Source organism: Puma concolor, chromosome C2 (assembly GCF_028749965.1).
Source record: "Puma concolor isolate L17-30 chromosome C2, mPumCon1.1.hap2, whole genome shotgun sequence".
In the NCBI taxonomy this organism is placed as follows: domain Eukaryota; kingdom Metazoa; phylum Chordata; class Mammalia; order Carnivora; family Felidae; genus Puma; species Puma concolor.
In genome coordinates this window covers 154,980,677-155,001,673 of record NC_141675.1, presented here as the reverse complement: position 1 = coordinate 155,001,673, position 20,997 = coordinate 154,980,677, and the positions used below count along the sequence as shown (strand labels likewise).

Sequence of the window (20,997 nt, the reverse complement as noted above, 5' to 3'; positions counted from 1 at the left end):
TTCTCCCCAGAAGTAGCTGGCCAAGGACCATGCTGGGAGTGGGGAGCTGCTCAAGGCGTATAATATCTCAGAGTTCTCCTCTGTTTCCCGTCTGCCCTCAGTACATAATAGTTGGGACAGGGAGGTTTCTCTGTGGATGGTTAATGCCTGCTGTGAGTGACAGCCTCTTGTTTTTGATTGCTAGAAATCAGGCAGCTGCTCAGATTGCAGCTTTTAATTTGAAGGGTCAAGTGGTTGAATTTGGTCATCACTTCAGCTGGATCATATTCTGAATGAGCTAAATAGACACGGTAGTAAGATGAGGAATCTTATTTATTATTGCCATTTAGAATGGAGGAGCATTCCATATTGCAAAGCGTGGACTTACCAGTTAACTTTGGAACACAGCTTGTCATTTGGTTCATGAAAAAAATATGCAAAGGTATAGTTGGGGAAGCAAAACCAACATGAAAAGAGCAAACAGCGTTAGAGAATGCTTATGTGGGTCTTTATTTAAATCTTTAACTGGAGCTAAGTGGTTTTCTCTTGGAGGCTTTAAAGCTTTTGGTCTGAGATGTAGTTTGGGAAGAATAGAATGAGGAGTTTAGAGACCTTGAAATTGCCTTGTCACAGTGAGGGTGGTTTGGAGGACTTCAAGTGACAGACTATTAATTACAAGAGCAAAATGAACTCTAATAAGGGGGAGATCAGTGATACGTTCAAGGGAGGCTTCATGGAAGGAGTGAGCTCCATCAGCCCTGATGTGCATAGGGTTTAGAAAATAAAAATGCAACACTCTGTCTCCCAGTTAGAAAATCAAGGTCCCCCTTTCTGCTTTTTCATTTTCTATGTGACTTTGAAAACACGAGTGAATCTCTCTGATCGTCAATTTACTAACCTATAAAATAGGAACAGGGAGACTTCTTGGAGCTGCTGAGAAAATTTAATTAGGTGACAAGGTAACAATTGGCATGACCTTTGCACCTGACTGACAGCAGAGCACTCTGATTACTGTCCATGAATGGGGGGCGGGGGTGGGGGTGGACGGAGGTATATGTTCCAGGCATATGTTCTGAGGTCGGAGAGTGATAGCACCAGCCAAGACGTAGAGGCTGTGCCATAGCCAGAGTTGGCCCGTCTGCTTATTTTCAACAAGTGTGTACTTGACATAGGAAAGGCTGGGGAACTACAAATGTCCTTGAATGGATTGTCTTGAGGGAGGAAGACCGTCTGGTAGCAGTTGATGGGCTGTGCTTTGCAGACAGGAAAGCCAAGGAAAACCCACTGGCCTGCAAGCCTGCCTCCCCAGACCTCTTCCCTGCTTCTCTTCTTTCCGTTTTCTTCCTTTCAGCCCTGTGATGATGTGGACACCTCTTAGTTTTGTGACCTTGGGTAAATTCCTTAACCTCTCTTTATCTCCATTTTTTTTATTCATAAAATGGGATACTACCTAGTAATGATTTCCAAGGGCTAAATAAAATAATGTATTTATCATAGTGCTTGGGACATAATAAACACTCAGGGAGTGATGACACTCTTCCACCCTTGTCCCTCTGTATGCCCCCCTTCCTGCTACATGATTTTGGAGCATGACTGAGGGTATACTGCATAGAAGGGCCATAGGGCAATCCAAGCATTAGGCAATTAATTAGAATGAAGGCCTTGGGAATATGGCCAAAAAGGTAAATGTACAATATAGTTTTGGGATACCACAGCAGCTGGGACAAATTGCACATGGGAGATGAAGGTAACATCTAAGACATTTCAGCTGAGGTGTGGAATAAATGGGTATGACAGCAGTGGAGTTTGTGAGCCCAATTCCTAGTTATTCCTTCTATCACAACCTAATGACCTAGAATCATTATAGAACTTAGCACAGTTTTTGACTTGTCAGGTAATTGGGAAGATTTATAGAGACTTAATTTAAAATAAATTAGCTGTTTTCCTACAGGAAGTTAAAAGAAAAAAGAAAACAAAACAACCCTTAGCTCTTACGTGTGTGCCTTATGGCTTACACTATCTGTGGACCAATAATCTTCCTAATGTCATGCTCAGTGGGGTGACCTTGGCACTAAAGAAGCCATTTGGAGGGAAAGTACTAGACTTAATGACTGAACACACCTGCCCTTTGGTTCCTAATATTGGCTCTGCATCACTGAGAGGAAAGCTGCAGATGAGATGATGATTTTCTATCTGTGGCTCCATAGGAGGTCAGTTTTCTCACATTTCTTTATGTCCTATGATGTAGCTGCTGTTTCTGACTTTTAATGATTAGCTGCCCCATAGAAAACAAACACTACTCAAAAGGCCTCTAGTTAACCTTTTTTGGCAAGGAAAATAAAAGTTATACAGGGCCACTATCTTATTGCTATGTTTAGTGGTCTAATTTTTGTGCCATATTTCTACTATAATTTTATTTCATCCATTGATTCTTCCAACAAATATTTCTGAAGCCTCTATTCTGAGTGCTGGAGTGCAGCGGTGATCAAAACAGAGATATCAAGTTCCTGGCCCATAAGACTCACATTCCAGTGGAAGAAAGAGACAACAAACAAACAAACATGCAAACAAACAAACAATGTCAGGTATCTGCATGTACTATGAAATTAAAACTCAGTAGGAGGATTGAGAGTGATGGGGATAGGAAAGGTATGTCAGATAGGATGGACAGGGAAATCCTTTCTCGAGAGATTTTTGAGCAGACTTGACTAAGGTAAGGGAGCAAGTCACAGGGCTCTCTGCAGGAAGTGAGCTCCAGGGAGGAGACCAAGCATGAAGGCCCCAAGTCAGGAGTGAGCTTTGTGCGTTCAAAGGGCTGCAAGAGACCAATGTGCTCAGTGTTACATAAGGGAAGAGGCAAAGGAATGAGGGCGAGGGCCAGACCATCTTTCTGGTTGTGACAGGAAGCCATTGGATTTTAGTGTCTGGTGTCATAAATTAAATCTTACCTGGACTTTGACCAATTACCATCTTGACTAAATGCCATCCAGTAGAGAGTGGCAATATTTATGTGCATATCCCCTCTTCCCCACCACCGCCACCAAAGAGCTCCTAGTTTTGCTTTCAGTAAAACTGAATCCTTGTTCCTGGTGACAGCTTAGGGCAGCTTACATCCATTCTTTGGAAATATATAGCTTCTTGGAGGCCATGAATTTTATACATAAAAAAACATTGAATCACGCCTAAGATTGAAAAGTACCTGTCCTATTACAAACATATTACTGTTCCTCTCTTAAAAACAGCAAAAATAATCCCCCCTCCTTTAACAAAACAGACCAAGCCAAAGAACACTGTATTTTAAACAGCCCTCATTTTAGACAAGGTGACAAGAAGGGATCCCTTGGAGACTTCAGATGTTATCAGACTACATGGCTCCCATGACACGATTTGGGTATTTTGGAACATATGTATCTCAAATTTCTCTTTCTGGAGGGACAGATGTAATGTTTGTGTAGTTATGATTCAGACAGGTGTATGGTACAAATGACCTACCATTGCCTTTTGGGGGTGTGGCATAATTATTTGGTTGAATCCTTCCCTTCCATTTCCTTAATCACCCTCCTCCCCATTGGAAAATCCTTCTATTGGAAAAACCAACCATATTGGCAAACACGCTCACTACAACATACAAAATAAAGTGTTACACAAGTTAAAGGAGAGCAAAATACAATTTTAACAAAGGAAACCAGCAACTCTTGGGAATTAAAACCTAGACAATACAGAGTACTTAGTCTTTGGGTCCTATAGGAAGTTTTAGCTCAGATTGCAACAGTTCCACCTCTAGTCTGTTTCTCCTTGGCCAAAATCCTCCTATAGTGCTTTCTGCTATCTTCCCTCAGGAGAAAATAGGTCCATCCTACTCTCAAGGGCTTTGGGCGTTGGGGTCACTATGATCTGTGTTATGATCTTAGCCATGATACTTTGGAGAAAGCCTATTTCCCTGTTCTGTAAAGCTGGAGTAATATCCATTTGTTTTTCCTTTCAGCAGATATTTTCAGAGTGCTATCTGTGTTCCATTGCTGTGCTCTGTGCTGGGGATACAATGGTCAGTGGGAAAGGAATGGTTCTTATTCTTATATGGTGAAGAGCCTGATGGGGGAGACAGGCAATTAAACCAGCAACACCAAACAATTTTGATAAAGGCTATGGTAGGGCAACAAAGAGTTCTGTGGGGGCATTTAATCTCATTCATAGCACTAGAAAAGGTGTCTCAGACTAAGTGGGCTCTGAACTGAGATGCAAATAATAAGTGAGAGTTTGTTAAACAAAGAAATGCAGAAGCATGTGTGAAGTCCAAGCAGCAAGAACAATCATGGGGACTGGAGAACAGAGTTTTAGAACAGCTGGAGAAAAGCCTGCAAGAGGGGAATGTCAAGAGATGAAGCTGGAAACCAGGGACCCAAGTCATAAAGAACCTTCACAATATTGTATGATTCTGGATTATATCAAAGGACAATTGGAATGCACTGACGATTTTAAGCAGGCAGTCACATCGTCCAGTTAGTGTCTTGGATTCTTCAAGCTACTGTGTGGAGAACAGACTCAAGAGGGGCGGTAGGTGCCAGGTAGACAGACCCCAGTGATGAGGCTACTTCAAAAACCAGATAAGAACCAGTATTGGCCTTTGTCTCCGGGAAAGTTCCTCCAAAAGCAGAGTGTGAGGTATGTGATTGGCTGCAAGTCACTAATGATATGTGATTCCTGGATTCCAGAGTGAGGGCTGGATGGCAGGAGTAAGATCAGAAAGAAAGGGAGAAAATCAATAAAGGTTGTTTCAATGAGCTTGTTGCCACTTTGGGCAGTGGGGGATCCTTTATACTGGGAATTCTCTGAGGAATCACAGATAACACTGGTTCTTAAAGTGTTGTCTCTGGACCAGCAGACTCAGCATCCCTGGTAGCTTATTAGAAAGGCAGTATCGGGGCGCCTGGGTGGCGCAGTCGGTTAAGCGTCCGACTTCAGCCAGGTCACGATCTCGCGGTCCTGGAGTTCAAGCCCCGCGTCAGGCTCTGGACTGATGGCTCAGAGCCTGGAGCCTGTTTCCGATTCTGTGTCTCCCTCTCTCTCTGCTCCTCCCCCGTTCATGTTCTGTCTCTCTCTGTCCCAAACATAAATAAACGTTGAAAAAAAAAATTTTAAAAAAAGAAAGGCAGTATCTTAGATCCCTCCTCAGATCTACTAAGTCAAAACTTTGGAAGATACGGCTCAGCAACTTGTGTTTTAGTCAGCTCTTCAGGTGATTCTGATGCCCTATAATGTTTGATCACAGGCATAGAAAGAACATGCCTCAGACTCGTCCCATGGGATTGGAGGATGGAGAGGAGAGGCATTTCCCTCCCCCAACTCCTGTCCCTCATTGGTATATGTTTGTCACCCACATTTCTGGGTTGCATCAGGGAGAGTGAGTAAGCATTTGTGACACCAGAGAAGGCCCTGGGAGAGCAGAGACTCATGCTCCTGGTGTGGTACCTTGGCAAGTGCATGGAACTGTCCAGCTTCTGGTGTGCTGAAACCAGATGGATGGAGGATATGATATGTGGCAATTTACCACACACCTTGTGTACCCATGGTGACTAGGATATGCAATAAATATGGAGAGATTTTGAGGCTATGTGATACATTTTCGAGGAAGAACCATCAGTGCCAGATATAAGGAGATGAAAGAGGAAGTTATAAAAGATAATTCTCAGTTTTATAGGCCATTTCCATCTATAATTACCTTACACTTACAATATGTCAATGGCTATTTCTCATGTAAACCTCTTTGATCAGTTTTTAAGTAGTGTCCCTTTGGATTAGAACCAAATTGAGGGGAGGGGTCATGGATCAATTATAATTAGACAGGCTTCCAGAGAAAATGCAAGAGAGTAGTTATCCTGTCCATTTGACAAAAGGTTTCCTTCTCTTAGCAGAATTTGAGCCAAATAGAGCATAGACTATAGATGACTGCATATTTACTTTCCACCTGGCCAGAGTGATTTTGGCATTGTGCCTTAAACTTTATAATCTATCCTCAAGATTTACTACTTTTACTAGAAAACTTTGCTCTATATAATCTCCAGCATTTTTCCTAGAAATAGTTTTCTCAGCTTGAGACAGCCATCCCTTATCACCTTATTTTAAATATATTTACATTTTATTGAATATATTTGTCTCAGAATACCATCTAAATGAAGTAAAATTGCTTGCTAGTTAGGCAATATTGAGGAGACCCATTGGCTGCATACATGATTTAATTTGCAAGTTGGGAATTGTATTTGTTAAGAATATGTTAAAGCTGGACATACCTGCATTTATTAAATTAACAAGCACTCCCAGAGCACTTAATATCTTCCAGACACTGTTCTGAGAACACTTGTAATCTTAATTCCTTTGATCTCCACACCAATCCTATAAAATGAGTACTGTAATTATACCCAATTTAAAGATAAGGAAATTGAAGCCAAGAGACATTTGATAACTTGCACCAAATCATCCAACTGGAAGAAGCAAAGTTGGAGCTCAAACCCTGGTATTTAGTCCTTGGCCCTGTACTCCTAGACATCACTGTTGTCTCTTTCAGAAACACAGCAGTGATTACAATCTCCAGCTGCTTCTTGTGTCTTGATATCATTCCCTCCTCCTCGACTGTTTTATGGACAAAATGATCTTTGCTGTGGTTCATATCATTCCAACGTGTTTTGAAGCTTCTAGCAAACATGACTCTTATTTTTCTCCCAGTCCATTTCATGTTGTGGCTGGAATTACTATTGATCTGTAGCATATAGGCCCATATTTCTGTCTCAAAATAAGAATTTTGGAAATTGCAAGGCAGACAAGACTAGCTTTACCAGGAATTAAGGAAAGGAGATGAAGAACACTCACATTTGCTAAGTGCCTGGCATGTGGTGGACACAATCTATCTCCTCTCATATAATGGACTGCCTCATTGAAAGTTCATCCCATAATTAATCATTGATTTTGATGGAAAAGATTCTGAGATTCTAATACCTTCAGATGCTGCCTTTCCTAGACGTATATGTATCTTCTCTTTAAGAGAAGACTCAAATACTCTTACAGTGACAATAACTTAATTCAAAGAATTTGCTTTCTCTTGGCAGGTGTGTTTCAGGACAGAGTGCATGTGTATGATTTGGGTAGGGATGCATTTTTTCCAGCACTTCATAAAACCCACCAAATATGCAGTTATTTAATATGCTTTTTTAATATGTACACGATAAAGTCTTCATGGTACCTCACTTCACTTAGCTTCCATCATCCTCTGTTGGCCCAGAAGAGTGCTTACTGACATCAGGAATAATGGTCTGTGTGTCTTCATCAGATTTTGGGGAAAAGTTCAATACCATGCTGTGTTCTTTATTGCCTTTAGGGGATGCCTATTAATTTTCCCTTCATCTCCTATTAGAATAAGAATAGATACCAAATGCTTTGAGCACTGCACACCCAAGAGGAATACTTCCTTTTGATAATTGCTCTTTGTTCCTTAAATTGTGGTCCTGATTCTATTTGCCATGGAGTGGATTGCTCAAGATCTTCCATAACCCAAGTAAAAACCAATGTCCTATTCCCTCGGTTTATTCAACTCCCACACATAAGAGGCCACACATAAAAGGCCAGTTTTTCCCAGAGCAAATTAACTTCAGTCTGCAGAATCTCACTGATCTAAATAAGAAAATCTTCCTACACTGAGGTCACTTTCCTGATTTATTCCAGATCACATATACTATTTTTCAGTCTTCCATATAGGTAACCTGTTTTTATTTTAATGTCCATTAAAATTATTGGCATTATTAAAATCATAGCTTTGAAAGTTGTGTTCTTGTCCACATTAAGGGTGACATTTCTCTCTTTTCAGTTCCTCCGAAATTTGTGGTTCAGCCACGGGACCAGGACGGGATTTATGGCAAGGCTGTCATCCTCAATTGCTCAGCTGAGGGCTATCCTGTACCCACCATAGTGTGGAAATTCTCTAAAGGTATGAAGTTACTTGATTTGCTTGTTACCTGCCGAACATATGTTAGAATCTAAAGAATTAGATGAGCATTTCGAGTCCTTCCAGATGTGTTTCTGGCAAGTAAGTATGTTCCCACCTCACCAAGACTTTCCTCTCACAAATAAACCTACTCCACTGAAATGTTTTTATTTGGACCAGGAAAGTATCTGGTCTTGCATAGCATTCCCTGGGAAAGATCACGAATGGGGCAGGTTATTCCATGGAAGCTATTTCAGCACCAAGGATAGCTCTGCATTGCCTACAGGAGTTGTGTAACCATAATCCACTTGGAGAGAACTGCATACCCCGACATGTGCAGACACAAGGATGAATTGTCAGTATTGCTCATTGTTTGGAAAGTATTTCCCTGTTGTTTATACATTTGTGGTTAAGTGGCTTTAGAAGGTTAAAAATAAAAACACATCCATGCCCTATTTTCAGCATCCAGTGTTCTTTGTTTTCACTCCTAATCATGCTTTCTCTGTGCAAAGGCAAAACAGCCTCCCCAGTTTTAAGGTAACACTGTCAATGTTGCAGGAATAGAAACTTGTAACGTGCAGACTGATGGGGAACATTCTAGACACCATGAAGATCATTTGTGTCCATCTTATTGTCTTCTCCAGGAAAGCGTTCTTAACTGTGCTTATGAACATATTGGAATTCTCTCTCTTTTTTCATTCACTCACCTTCACTCATTAATGTGTCAAGCAGTTGAAGGCCAAATACACACTGGTGGGATAAACAAACAAATAAATCATGGTCTCTTTTCCTAACAGTCTAAGACCTACTATATGTGTTTAATTGTTCTGAGTCTGTTACCTATTTGTTTGCTTTATTATGGTTTGTATTCCACATACTGCTTTGTAAAATAACATGCTGTATTTCTTATTATGGAAATAACAACAATAGAAGAAAGACAAAATGGGTCACTTACCATCTCCTTCCTGGTATATTTCCTTCCAGGGAGAAAGAGAAGAGGGAGGGAAGAGAATGCTAGAAACCATTTCATTGCAGGAAGGAATCAATTACATTTTTAAGAATTCCCCGAGCCTACTCTCCTATAGCCTGCTGCATACATTGTCCATGCCAAAGCACTTTTTTCAAAAAGCAAAGCCTGTTGTTCAGAGTAACTGCCCACATGACTTTTTATTTTAGGCCATATTTGAAGCCTCATGTTGCATCATACGGAAACAAACAGTGTGCATTTAACTTAGTTTGCATACATGTTCATATATGATATTATGAACATTTTCCACAACACTTACCTTCTTCAAAATTATTTCTAATGTTTGCCATTGTGCAAGGCTCCCTGTCTCTCCTTGAGATTGTTTTCAGTTTCTCCTATACACTCTGCAGACGAACATCCCTGTATGTGCATGCCATCCAGTGTACGTGTGTGATTGTTTCCTTAGAAGTAAAGTGGCATTTAAGGCTTTGGGTCTGTATGGCCCAGGGTGCTTGGGAAAATATTGTGGCAATTTGCACACCCACCAGCAACGTGAGGCTGTGTGTATCCCTGTGTCCTCACCAGATAGAAAGGATCTTTTTATTCTTAATCTTTACAATACAATGGGTGAAATGGCTTTCTGTTTTAATTTGTATATTTGGATTACTAATGATGCTAAACATGTTTATCCAATGTTCACTGCTTCCCTTTGGGGGAATTTCTTATTCATGTTACTTGCACACTTCCCTCCAAATCTTATTTATTTGTAAGAGTGTTATTCTTAGATGAAATAATGCTTTGTCATGGATCTGGTAGACATTTTATTCCTTCCCATCACTGATGTGTGAAGGAAGTTATAGTAGCCTTTTTTTATTTTAAAATTTTATGTGCAGGGGCGCCTGGGTGGCGCAGTCGGTTAAGCGTCCGACTTCAGCCAGGTCACGATCTCGCAGTCCGTGAGTTCGAGCCCCGCATCAGGCTCTGGGCTGATGGCTCAGAGCCTGGAGCCTGTTTCCGATTCTGTGTCTCCCTCTCTCTCTGCCCCTCCCCCGTTCATGCTCTGTCTCTCTCTGTCCCAAAAATAAATAAAAACGTTGAAAAAAAAAATTTTTTTAAATTTTATGTGCAATATGAAATCATCAAAGAAACAATGAGAGACTTCAACAAACAAATTTTTATAAATGTGTTTTAAATTCCCCTCAAATAACACCATTCAAAGATAAATAAGGATAAGTGCTCTGAACGTTTTTGGCTAGCCTTTCAGACCTGTCCCCTGGAAAATGCATATATCTGTGGATATACCTGTAATTTTGTGGGCTCTTTAAATTGATCATATGATTCTTCCTCACTTACAATCTTCCTTCTTCAGTTACCAATATATTGTGAATGTCTTTCCCTGTGAATAAACATGGGTATTCACTATGACTTTTTAATATCTGTGTAGAGCTTATATTAATACATCCATAAGTCCATCTAACTATCTCTTACCTTTGTTAGGATTGGGCTCAGTGACTTAAAGCCACAAGGGTTTACTCTTTTTCGTATGAGGAGTCTAGACAGACAGTTTAGGACCAGTTTGTTTTTTCCTCTAGGTCGTCAGGGACCCAAATTGCTTACGCCTTTGATCTGCCCCTCTCGACAAGCAGTTAGCGCCACTGAGCTCCGTGGCCACTTCCCCTTTCCCCAGAAGAGGAAGAGCAGAGCTGCCACCCAACCTGAGTCACCTCCCCCCAAGGACCTCTCTGAAATGTCCTTAAATCAATTCCGCTAACAACCCACCACCCAGGTCACCCCAGCTATAGGGGGTCTGCAAGCTGCATTGTAGCTACGTGCTCAGCCACCATGCCCACAGCTTGGGCTATTTACTAAGAGGGGAATATGGAGACTTGGCAACTAGGTGTGTCCAACACAATTGTTGGATAGTCTTTGCTTTTCCCTGGGTTTTCACTGTTACAAAAACATCACAGTGACTCTGTCTCATCAATATTTGTACGTGTTCATTTTTTTTCCAGGGGTAGATTTCTGGAAGTAGAGTCACTGGCTCAAAGAGTAAGCGATTTCTATAGCTTTCAATATGCCTTGTCCACTCGCCAGAATTTTATTCATGTGCACATCCTTCCACAGTTTACAATGTTGCCTGGTTTCCTGCAACAAAAATAATATCGTGTGTTAACGCTTATTTTTAAATATCTTCCAATGGAATAGGGGGAGATTGTGTGATATTATTTTAATTATACAAGTGACACAGATGTTTCTTAAGAAAAATTTAGCCTTGCTGATGGAACGCGTTTCTGGTAATCAAATATTCACTGAGAGCTTAAGGGCACCTTCGTTATGTGTGACCAAGGAGGGAAAAAAGTTGTAAACACAACAGACTTGGGCTGTTTCTCTGAGAGCTGCGACAATCTAATCCTGAGGCTGCAGAATTCCAGAGTAAATCGCAGTGGCTTAAGGGCGGCGATTGCAGGAATGAAACAATCTTTGTGGGAAAATAACGTTATTAGAGTCTTGACCTTGGGTCCAGATGCATGAAGTCTAAAACATTCAATTCTGTCTCCTGTTGTTGTTTTTTTTTTCTTCCCTTTACATGAACAAACGAGGTCTCTGGTCTAAAGAGATTTTTTTTTTAAATCAGGGCTTAATACCATAGTGGGCCTCACCTGTGTTCCCAGAAATCCACAACAAAGCACACGTATGTCATTTATAGTGGAGGGAATGGGTTTCAGTCACTGTCCTAGGGACCATTCCCTTGTTAGCCACTAAGGCCCAAAGAAGGGCTGCTAAGGTAAGATACAGCTAGTGCACTGGCCCGTGGCCGGCCTGGATATCCTTTGCTCTCTGGCTGCCCATGGACAGGGCCACTTCTGACCCCCCAGGGAAGCGTGGTCATGGAAATGTTTAAGGGCAAGGGTCAGAGCATGCCTGGAGGGGGGCACAGGGGCGTGGGGAGTAGTTTGCATTTCAAGTAATGTTGTCATGGAGAAGGTAATGTGAGTAAAGCCTTAAAGAAATGGGAGATGAGGTTTGTGTGTGTCTGCAGGGGAAGCACTGAAGGCCTTAGTGCCAACTAGTATCAAAGCCAGGGGCAGAAGTTTGTTTGTGCCTGGAATGTTCCAGAAACACTAAGGAAGACAGGCTGGGGCAGAGCGAAAGGAGACCTCAGAGGTCCCAGGAGGTCAGATCTCTCATCAACCATTACAAGTGTGTGATGGTGCCATGGTGGGGATGAGTAGGGGGTCACAGTAGTGACAGTGACGCTGTCCCTTCTCTTCCACTGCCATGCTGAGCCCAGAACTAGGAGGCTATTGGAACAATCCAGGAGGGGTGGTGGGTCTGCCCATCGGCCCTGCTGTGTTGAACGTAGACCATGGGAAGGCAGGACTCGCGGCAGGAGCCCATTAGGAGGCCTGAGCTGTGACGTGGCTTGGATCAGGGTGACAACCGTGCAGGAGGATCAGCAGTTCAGAATCTACAGCCTGATGGGCTGGTGTGGGTGTGGGTGAAGGGGCAAAGCCTCTGAGAATAGATGGAGCCATGCTGGGGGTGCGGTCATGGTCAGTATGGGAGTGTGAGCCTCTCTGTAGACATACTCCTCAATTCCCAAGATAAGCAATGAGGAATTTCCCAGGTATACTTTTTTTTAAATGAGTGCTTTCTCTGCTGTCATAGCTTTTACCTTCCACCTGTTGGCCGCCATATACCCAACTTGAGATTTACATCCATTCCGTGACCTGGGCCCTGTGCTATCCCTATCCTTAGCCATAGTTTTTCCAGCGAGCAGTATTCCAAGCTCTGCTTTGCTCAAAATGGTATGTGTGTGTCTTTTCACACATACATCCAGTTTGGCCTGTAGGAGATGGGTGGCTCATATTATCGTCCAGGAGGAAACCGAGGCTGCCTGACTTCCCGGTAGAAGGGACTTAATCATCTTCCTGCATGTACCGAAGAGCTGACTTTGGAGTCTGGCGAATGTATAGTCTGTGCCTTGATGTCATTCATTTGGGGTCAGTTTTCCCACAGATGTGGTGTGCTATTTAATATTTAGATTCTTAGCATCTTTTATTTAAGAAAAAAATCTCTTACGTTACATCTGTAAATATTTGTTCTCTTCCCTTTTCCATTTGCTTCTGCAGGGTCTCCAAATTCTTACCTTAATGTATATTTTCTACATCTTTTACTCAAGAAAATTTGTTCTTCTTTGCACTGTCTCCAATTTTTCCTTCCCGTTTGTGATTTTATTTTTTCTTCTTCTTTCGCCACTTCTGCCAGTTCATATTTCACTCTTTCTGGGGCTCTCGCTTCCTAGGCAAGTGACTGGTTCACAGCGTTCATCTAACTCATGGCAGTATTCTTCTGGTGTGATCCCATGACCCGCTTTCTTTTCCTGTGTCTGTCTTCCAGTGTTCTTACAGTGTCTTTGCTTCCTTTTGAGAACTCCCATTTGAGGAAAATTCAGATCCCTAGAAAGAGAACGCTGTGTGCAGCTATCTGGTTCTGCACTTAATGCTGCCTGTCTGATTCTAAGAGCCACAGCAGGTGCAGGGAAGCCTCTGCCCGACCCATCCTGGGCACACGGGTGCTGGTTTTGCCCCTCGCTGTGCCCCCACCTTAACAATGCGTCCTTTGCTGATGCTTGCCCACATTCACAGCCACAGTCGTCTGTCCTTTTCTTTCTGCATGTACCTCTGCTCGTGTACACTTTTGGCTGTCCATTTACCTCCTTTGTAGCTCACATTTTCTTTCCCTCTGTGTCCTAATTGTTCTTGTATGGTTTCCAAAAAAAGAAGAAATATTAGTTTTATGCTGCCATCTTTAAATCTTACACCCTATTTGTTTATATACTAAGCTATATAAAATTTGGACTTTCTGTAACAAAAACAAGTAAAGTGGGAATCTAGAAGGAGGAGTTAAGAAATCGTCAGTTAAGAGAGTCGGCGGAGCTCGGACCCAAGACACAACACTGGCTGTGTTACCGCAGGAAAATTACTTAACCTGTGTGAACCACAGTTTCCTCGCGCGTGTGCGCGCGCGCGTGTGGAGAGAGAGAGAGAGATAAGATAAGAGGATTAACGTGATGGTTTAGTAAGATGATTCATAGAAAGCATTCATTCTGGTGCCTGGCACATCGCAATTAGTCAATAACATTAGCTGTCATCAGCAGCAGCTCACATGGGAAGCCAGTTGTCCGAAAACCATTTATTGGATAGCCCAACCTTTCCCCCAGTGACATGAACTGCTTTATAGTCTATGAGAAAAAAAAGGTGCCCACCAAAGTCCGATGCTCTGTTTTACTCCGATCTGTCCATTCTGGCATCAGGACCACGTGTGTTAGAGGCTTAGCTCTTCCAGACACATTTTAATACCTAGTACGATACTCTCCCCATTTGTTTTCCAAAAGTGTCCTGTATTTCTCACATAGATATTTGTTTGCTTATTTCTTCTAGATGAATGTTAGCATAATTTTGTCAAGTTCTAAAAAAAAAATTATCCTGAAAACTTTGGAAGATTGTAATAAATCTAAAGGTTAATATGGAGAACAGGGACTTCATTAAAATATTGAGCCTTCCCAGCCAATGGCATGGACATTCTCTGCATTTATTCAGATTTCGTGTGTGTGTCCTTTATAATTCAGTTGCTTTCTTTCTGTGTGCCTCTGGCAGTGAGTATTTGTAAACTTCTGTCTGCAAGTGTCTTTGATTGTCTTCGGTTTTCTGGGTGGAAACGGGGCCCATCTATAGCCAGGGTTTGTTGGCTCCCCAGGGCCACCCAGCGAGGGAGAAGTTGTCCTTAATTTGGCAGAGTTCTTATTTTCTTCCACTCTCCAGAGCACACAGAGGACTGCAGTTGGCATGGGGCTTCCTTGCCCTGCCTGCTTCTCTCAGATTGCCTTTCTCCCTGCCTTTGCCTGTGTCCTTCCTCCCTCAGCAAAGAAAGGCATGTTCACACAGGAGTAAAGCTTCTCTAGCCCCAGTTTTCCTTGGACGCTCAGAGCATCCACACCACTTGGCGCATAGCAGTTTCGCCCGTGCTCTGGTATCTCCCACTGTCTCCAGAAAGCTGTTCCACATTGTCATTTCTGCACCCACGGGTGCAGTCTACCAGAGAGCCTAGCTGTCCTTTACCACCAAGGTCCCAGGAGTTTCCTCTTCTTCTGGGTGTCTACATCCGTGCCCAAACCCTCCTCGCTCGTCATATGTAGGGGCCATTCTCTGGATGTTTTCATGCACTATGTTCAATTCCAAATTAAGAAACAAATGCTGCACTGTGCACTCAGTACCTTGTCCAACAGCTCAGGCGACCCCTCTGGAGCCTCCTCCTATTTCAGGGGCTGGCCCTAGAGTGCTTCACCTTGATCCTGCTCACCCCTTCTCTCCCAAGGTCGAGGTAGACATCCCGGGGCCTGTGTCTAGGGATGACATGAAGAACACACAGCATGGGGCAAGCCTCAAGTCCCTCCAGTTCTCCTGGGCTCACCACTCCCCTGCCCTCTGTGTGGTCAGAGCGCCCTGAGCCTCTGACCCCATGGGTTCACCCTCTTCCATGCCATTGGTTTGCTGGACCTGCAGAGATCCTCCCAGCTCCTTCTAGCAACACCTGCTTCAAGCTCATGCATCAGGCTCATCCAAGCTATTGGGGCCCAGTTGTTATCCAATGTCCTTGTCCCCACTAGCACATAAATGGGTGATGAGAATCTGGAGTTAATGCAGGGAAAGGGTTCAAAGAATCTAAAAAGGAGAAGACAACGCCTCCCTGTGATGTGAGTGGTGAACACAAACCCAACTTCAAGGCTGAATGTGGCTCCCCGTTTATGACACTTGTGTGGTCCCCACATGGGGACACTAAGCATAGTGAGTTCTTGGGGAAGGACTGTGAGCCGAACAGAGAGGATGGATACTCAACTTAGTGTTTTATTTTCTTCCTTTGATGGTAGAATAAAACTCACTGTGGATGAAAATCTGCCTTCCTCTGCTAAATGGGTGGAGTATAGTGGCCCTAGGAGCTCCTCCGAGGTCCTTCCCCCTCCCAAGGAAGCTGAAATTCCGACCAGCCTTGGTAGAGTCACCAGGAGGACAGGCCCCGGGCCCTTCTTGTGCTTCATTTCTTTCTTTGTCTCTACCCCTCCATCTGCCCTCTTCCTCATTGTCTTCCTCACTGCTCTTCTAGATAGAGGCAGCCACACCCAGGGCAAATATGCAGGGGTCTCTTGCTGCAGGGAAAAGGTGGCTGAAGGCCTTTTACGGCAGATACAGCTGCATGATCCCAACACACAGCGATGGCGACCTCGAGCCGTTTCAACACCCTGAAGGAGAGATCATGTGTCCTGTCAGCAAATGCAGACTTGGGTCAGTTCATGGTTACGTCTTCTGCTAAGCGACTCGAGGGCATAGTGTTCTGTCTTTGTGATTAAAAAAAAAAATCCTTGCCAGCTAGGGATAAAGTCATGCAGTTGGCATGCTGAGCTAGTCAACTCCCGAATTGTAGTCACCCTGGGGCAGGCATGAGCTCGCCCACCTAAGGGAGGTGGTTTTCTCTGGATATGGGCCTTCATTATAGACATAAAGGAATTAAGGGAAGGAAACTGAATTCCAAGTGAGCATAATTGATGGCCTTGATGCTGACCCAGTTAGGGTGTAGTGTTTTATCAAGAAAGGATTTATGGGGTGCCTGGGTGGCTCAGTCGGTTGAGCATCCAATCTTGATTTCTGCTCAGGTCATGATCTCATGGTTCGCGTCAGGGTCTGTGCTGAGTGTGGAGTCTGCTTGGGATTCTCTCTCTCTCTTCTCCTCTCTCTCTCTCAAAATAAGTAAAGAAACAACTTATGCTCCCTCTCTGTCTCTCTCAATGAACAAACAAACAAACATTTTTTAAAAAGAAAGGATTTAATACCGGGAAGTAGAGGCATGCAAAATTTTGGCAAGGGTAGGAGAAACTCAGCTTCCTTTCTGGAACCTGAGAAATGTGACAACCTCGAGAAGCCACTTCCGTCTGTGGTTGCAGCTGCCTCCGCACCAGGGCAGTGATTTGTCCTCCTGGAAGTCACCTTGGCATCTGCCTGTGCACCGACTTGTTTCTTCTCAAGGAGAATGATGGCTTTTCCATCCCTGCACCTTCCAAACTGTATCCAAGTGCCTCTCACTGGTGAAATACAAACCAGAACCTGGTGACAATTCAGCAGAAAATGGTTTTTCTCAGGCTTCCAGTGCCTGCAATTTAGGGAAGAGATCAGAAGTGTTCCAGTAGGCTGAGGATAGACAGACCATCTCTGATGCAAGCATATGGACAAAATGTCACATGCACATCCTGTACAGCCTGGAAGATTCTTTCTTGGGAATAGCTTGGGCTTGGGAATAGCTTTCCGGCCTGGACCTGGACCAGTGCCTCAGGACCCTACCTCTGTCCACTTCTGGGTTCTTCTCCAGAAGGAGACACCAGAACTTAGCACTCAGTCACTGAGCACCAGTGCCATGGGCAGCTGCTCACCTTGGAGCAGGTGCCATCCTAATGTTGGTACTTGCTCTTCCCTTCCCATCTCCGCTTTGATCTTTGTGCCCCCTCACTCCCTGCAACCCACCGACTATTCCCAGACAAGGAAGATCACCTCCCTGAGCAAGCAGAACATACTCATTCTTCAGGGAAACACCACCCTCTCCAGAAGGACAAGAGGGATTGTGTTTTCAATTCCTTGGTGGGCAAAGGGACACACTTCCTACTTTGCCATTGGGTGCAGCCCAGGGAATATAGACAGATCTCCTTTCTGCCGTTCTGCTGTTCGACTTCAAATCAATGTTATTTCAGCCCGCTAGGGAGACCCTCTGAATGTGCTCATTGACCAACTTCTTCATTTCTTACGTGGGCATTTATGTGCACATTCACACGGCCTTGCTTCCTTTGGTGAACAGTAATCTGTAGAGCATGGAAATGCATTACTCTTCCTGTTCCATATACGGTGAAATTAAGGATGCAGAGAGAATAAGCTACTTGCTCAAGGGCACAGTTCGTAAGTTTCCAATGCTTCTGACTCTTAGCCAAGTGCTCTGGCTACAGACCAGCAAAGACTCAAGAGTGGTAGAAAAGATGAAACAATCACCATCTTCGCTGCTGCCTTCCAAGTGGGCGTGCTTGGTGACACTCAGCTATTCTTTCCCCCCCTGTGCCCACTCCCCCAGTCCTTGGGAACACTGCTAAGTGTATCTTTCCATAAAGAAGAAAGGTCACATGGTATTAACACACCCAGTAATTCAGCATGTGCCTTACATAATGCTTTAACATTTTCTTTTCATGTAATAGAGCATTAAAATTGTCCCCACTTGACCCCAGCTATCCACAGAAAATTGGCAGCTTTTTAATTAATGACTTCTGGCTGCTACAGTGTATCTTCTAGCTAATTTCCCAGAGCACTCACCTCATGCCAACAAGATTACAGAATTCTGAATATTGTATGCACCGTGTTATATTTTGCTCTTTATAATAATGATGAACAACCTAAAGTGGATGGCCGATAATTTTATCAAGCTGTGACAAAGTCTACTTCCCTCCAGCTGAACAAATGGGTAACCCTTGGGACTGTTGTTCTTATGACAGATGAATTGGTTCACTCTTCTGTTTAGCAAGCGTGATCAGATTTATAAATTGTGTAACTCTTCCAGTTCGGTTCACTTCCTCATGAAAAAAAGATTTAATGTTTTTCAAATGCATATACTTTATTGCTGTCTTTGTTAAGACCTTTTCATAATGAAGAGGCTTCTCTTAGTCTATACAGGAATTAATAGATAATCCTATTCAGTGATTTAACTGAGACAGCTGAGCTTAACACTAGTTAAATTTTATATTGTAATGCTTTAGTATAAATATGTCAAATGTTGTAAGTATTTTTCTGGTGAAAATTCTTTTAAGGAGAGGAAAGCATACGTGTTTTTGATGTCAATGATCCTATTAACTGTCTCATATTCTATCAGCATTTTGTTAGATTTTTTAGGGTGTTGTACCCCGTTTTACATAATTTATAAATCCCATTGCATTTTCCGATTTACTGGTTTTCTGCCTTATGGATGTATTTTTAAAATCCTACGTTTGGCTGAATTTTTAGGTTGTGTGTATTAAACTACATCTGGCTCTCTTACTGCAGTAAACTTTGGGAAAGGCATCAATAGCCTCGACAGCTTCAAAACATGGACTAAATTTAAGCACTTAAATAAAAATTAAAGGCTTTTTCATTAAGTTCTAATAGTATCCTTTTATCCTTGCCCAAAAGAACACATTATCCATAAAAACGAATTTTATAATTGGTAAAAACTGAATTTTTAAAACATACTGTCAACTTTTACAGGAGAAAAAAAACATATGATCATTTCAATAAATATTGAAAGGCAGTTGATAATATTCAACATTCAGGCCTGACTTTAAATGAGGGGTGGGGGTGGGGGGAAAGTGGGTGATGGACAAGGAGGAGGGCAGTTGTTGGGATGAGCATTGGGTGTTGTAATGGAAACCAATTTGATGATAAATTATATTTTTTAAAAATAATAAAATAAAAATAAAAATAAGTAAATAAATAAATAAATAAATAAATAAATAAGCAAAAATAAATTTGTGTAAAACCGGAGTATAGAAATGCTTTATAAGACCCAAGTGCTTTGGCAAATGAAGGAAGAAAAGACAGGAAGTCCAATAGATACATAGGCAAAGGATGTAGATGGGCTGTTCACCAAGAAAACAGGTATAAATTGCCAAAACATGATGATGTGAAAAGATGCTCAAACTTATCTACAGGCAAAACAAACAAAAAATATCAAAAAAAATTGTCAAAGCATGCAAATTAAAATAATGATGAAAATCAAAAAGGTCAGTCATGTACATGTGTGAGGAAAAATTAACCCTCAGCCAACACTGATGGAAATGAAATCGACGTGTTTCTTAGGAAGCAGCTTAGCCATACATCTCAATACTAAATGCACAGAATTCCCCTTCGAGCATTAATCCAAGAGGTTGCCTACCACTCTATTGACTGACTGATAAATGGAGAGATTCTTTGCAACATGGTCCTTCTTCTTGTGGAGTAAGAAAGACAGAAAGTCAATTAATCATAAAATCATCATAAGGAGAAATCTTTTAAGAAGGAGTATTGTGGGCTTACTGTATGCCATACCATAGTTAAAGAATTTCAATGCCTACATCACCTTATTAAGGAGATTCTATATTATCTCCACTTTCACAGTGGAAGAAACTGAGGAACTGAAAGATTACCTCATTACCTAGTTATTCGGTGTTACTGATGATCTGATGCCTTGCAACAAATTATCCCCAAAAATTAGTGGCATGAGATAATGCACATTTATTACCTCCTATGTCTGGGGGTCTGGAATCTGAGTATGGCTTAGCTGAGTCCTCCTGTTCAAGGTCTCTCCCAGCACTGCAGTTAAGGTGTTGGCCAGTGATGCAGTCGTGTCAAGGCTCAGCCTGGGAAGAGTCTCGTCCCCCAAGCCCACTCGTGTGGTTGCTGTGTTGTATGGCAGGATTCAGTCATAGACTGTTGGTTGGAGAACACCCTCAAGGGAGCCTCTCCATAGGGTAGCTACATTCCCCACAGTGAGGCCACTAGCCTCAGAGAGGGAGGGATTGAAAGAGAGACCACAGAGGCTCCTGGGTGGCTTAGTCCCTTGAGCAGACAACTCTTGATTTCAGCTCAGGTCATGATCCCAGGGTCGTGGGATCGAATCCCGCATTGGGCTCCATGCTAAGCACAGAGCCTGCTTAAGATACTCTCCCTCCCCGTGCCCCTCCCCACTCACTCTCGAAAGAAAGAAAGAAAGGAAGGAAGGAAGAAAGGAAGGAAGGAAGGAAGGAAGGAAGGAAGGAAGGAAGGAAGGAAGGAAAGAAAGAAGGAAAGAAAGAAAGAAAGAAAGAAAGAAAGAAAGAAAGAAAGAAAGAAAGAAAGAAAGAAAGAAAGAAAGAAAGAAAGAAAGAAACATATGTATATGTAAAGAAGAGAGGTACCTGGGTGGCTCAGTCTGTTAAGTGCCCGACTCTTGATTTCAGCTCAGGTCATGATCTCACGGTTAGTAGGATCAAGCCCCGCAT

The 20,997-nt window shown here is 42.7% G+C and overlaps 1 protein-coding gene across 1 annotated transcript in view; it reads left to right on the top strand.

Annotated features, from left to right (window-relative positions):
- The window catches only part of DSCAM (DS cell adhesion molecule), a 759,677-nt gene that overhangs the window by 503,282 nt on the left and 235,398 nt on the right, over positions 1 to 20,997 (top strand). Inside the window, exon 10 of the mRNA XM_086676008.1 lies at positions 7,835 to 7,954. Coding sequence (XP_086532134.1) covers positions 7,835 to 7,954 — 120 coding nt within the window. The remainder of the gene's footprint in view (positions 1 to 7,834; positions 7,955 to 20,997) is intronic.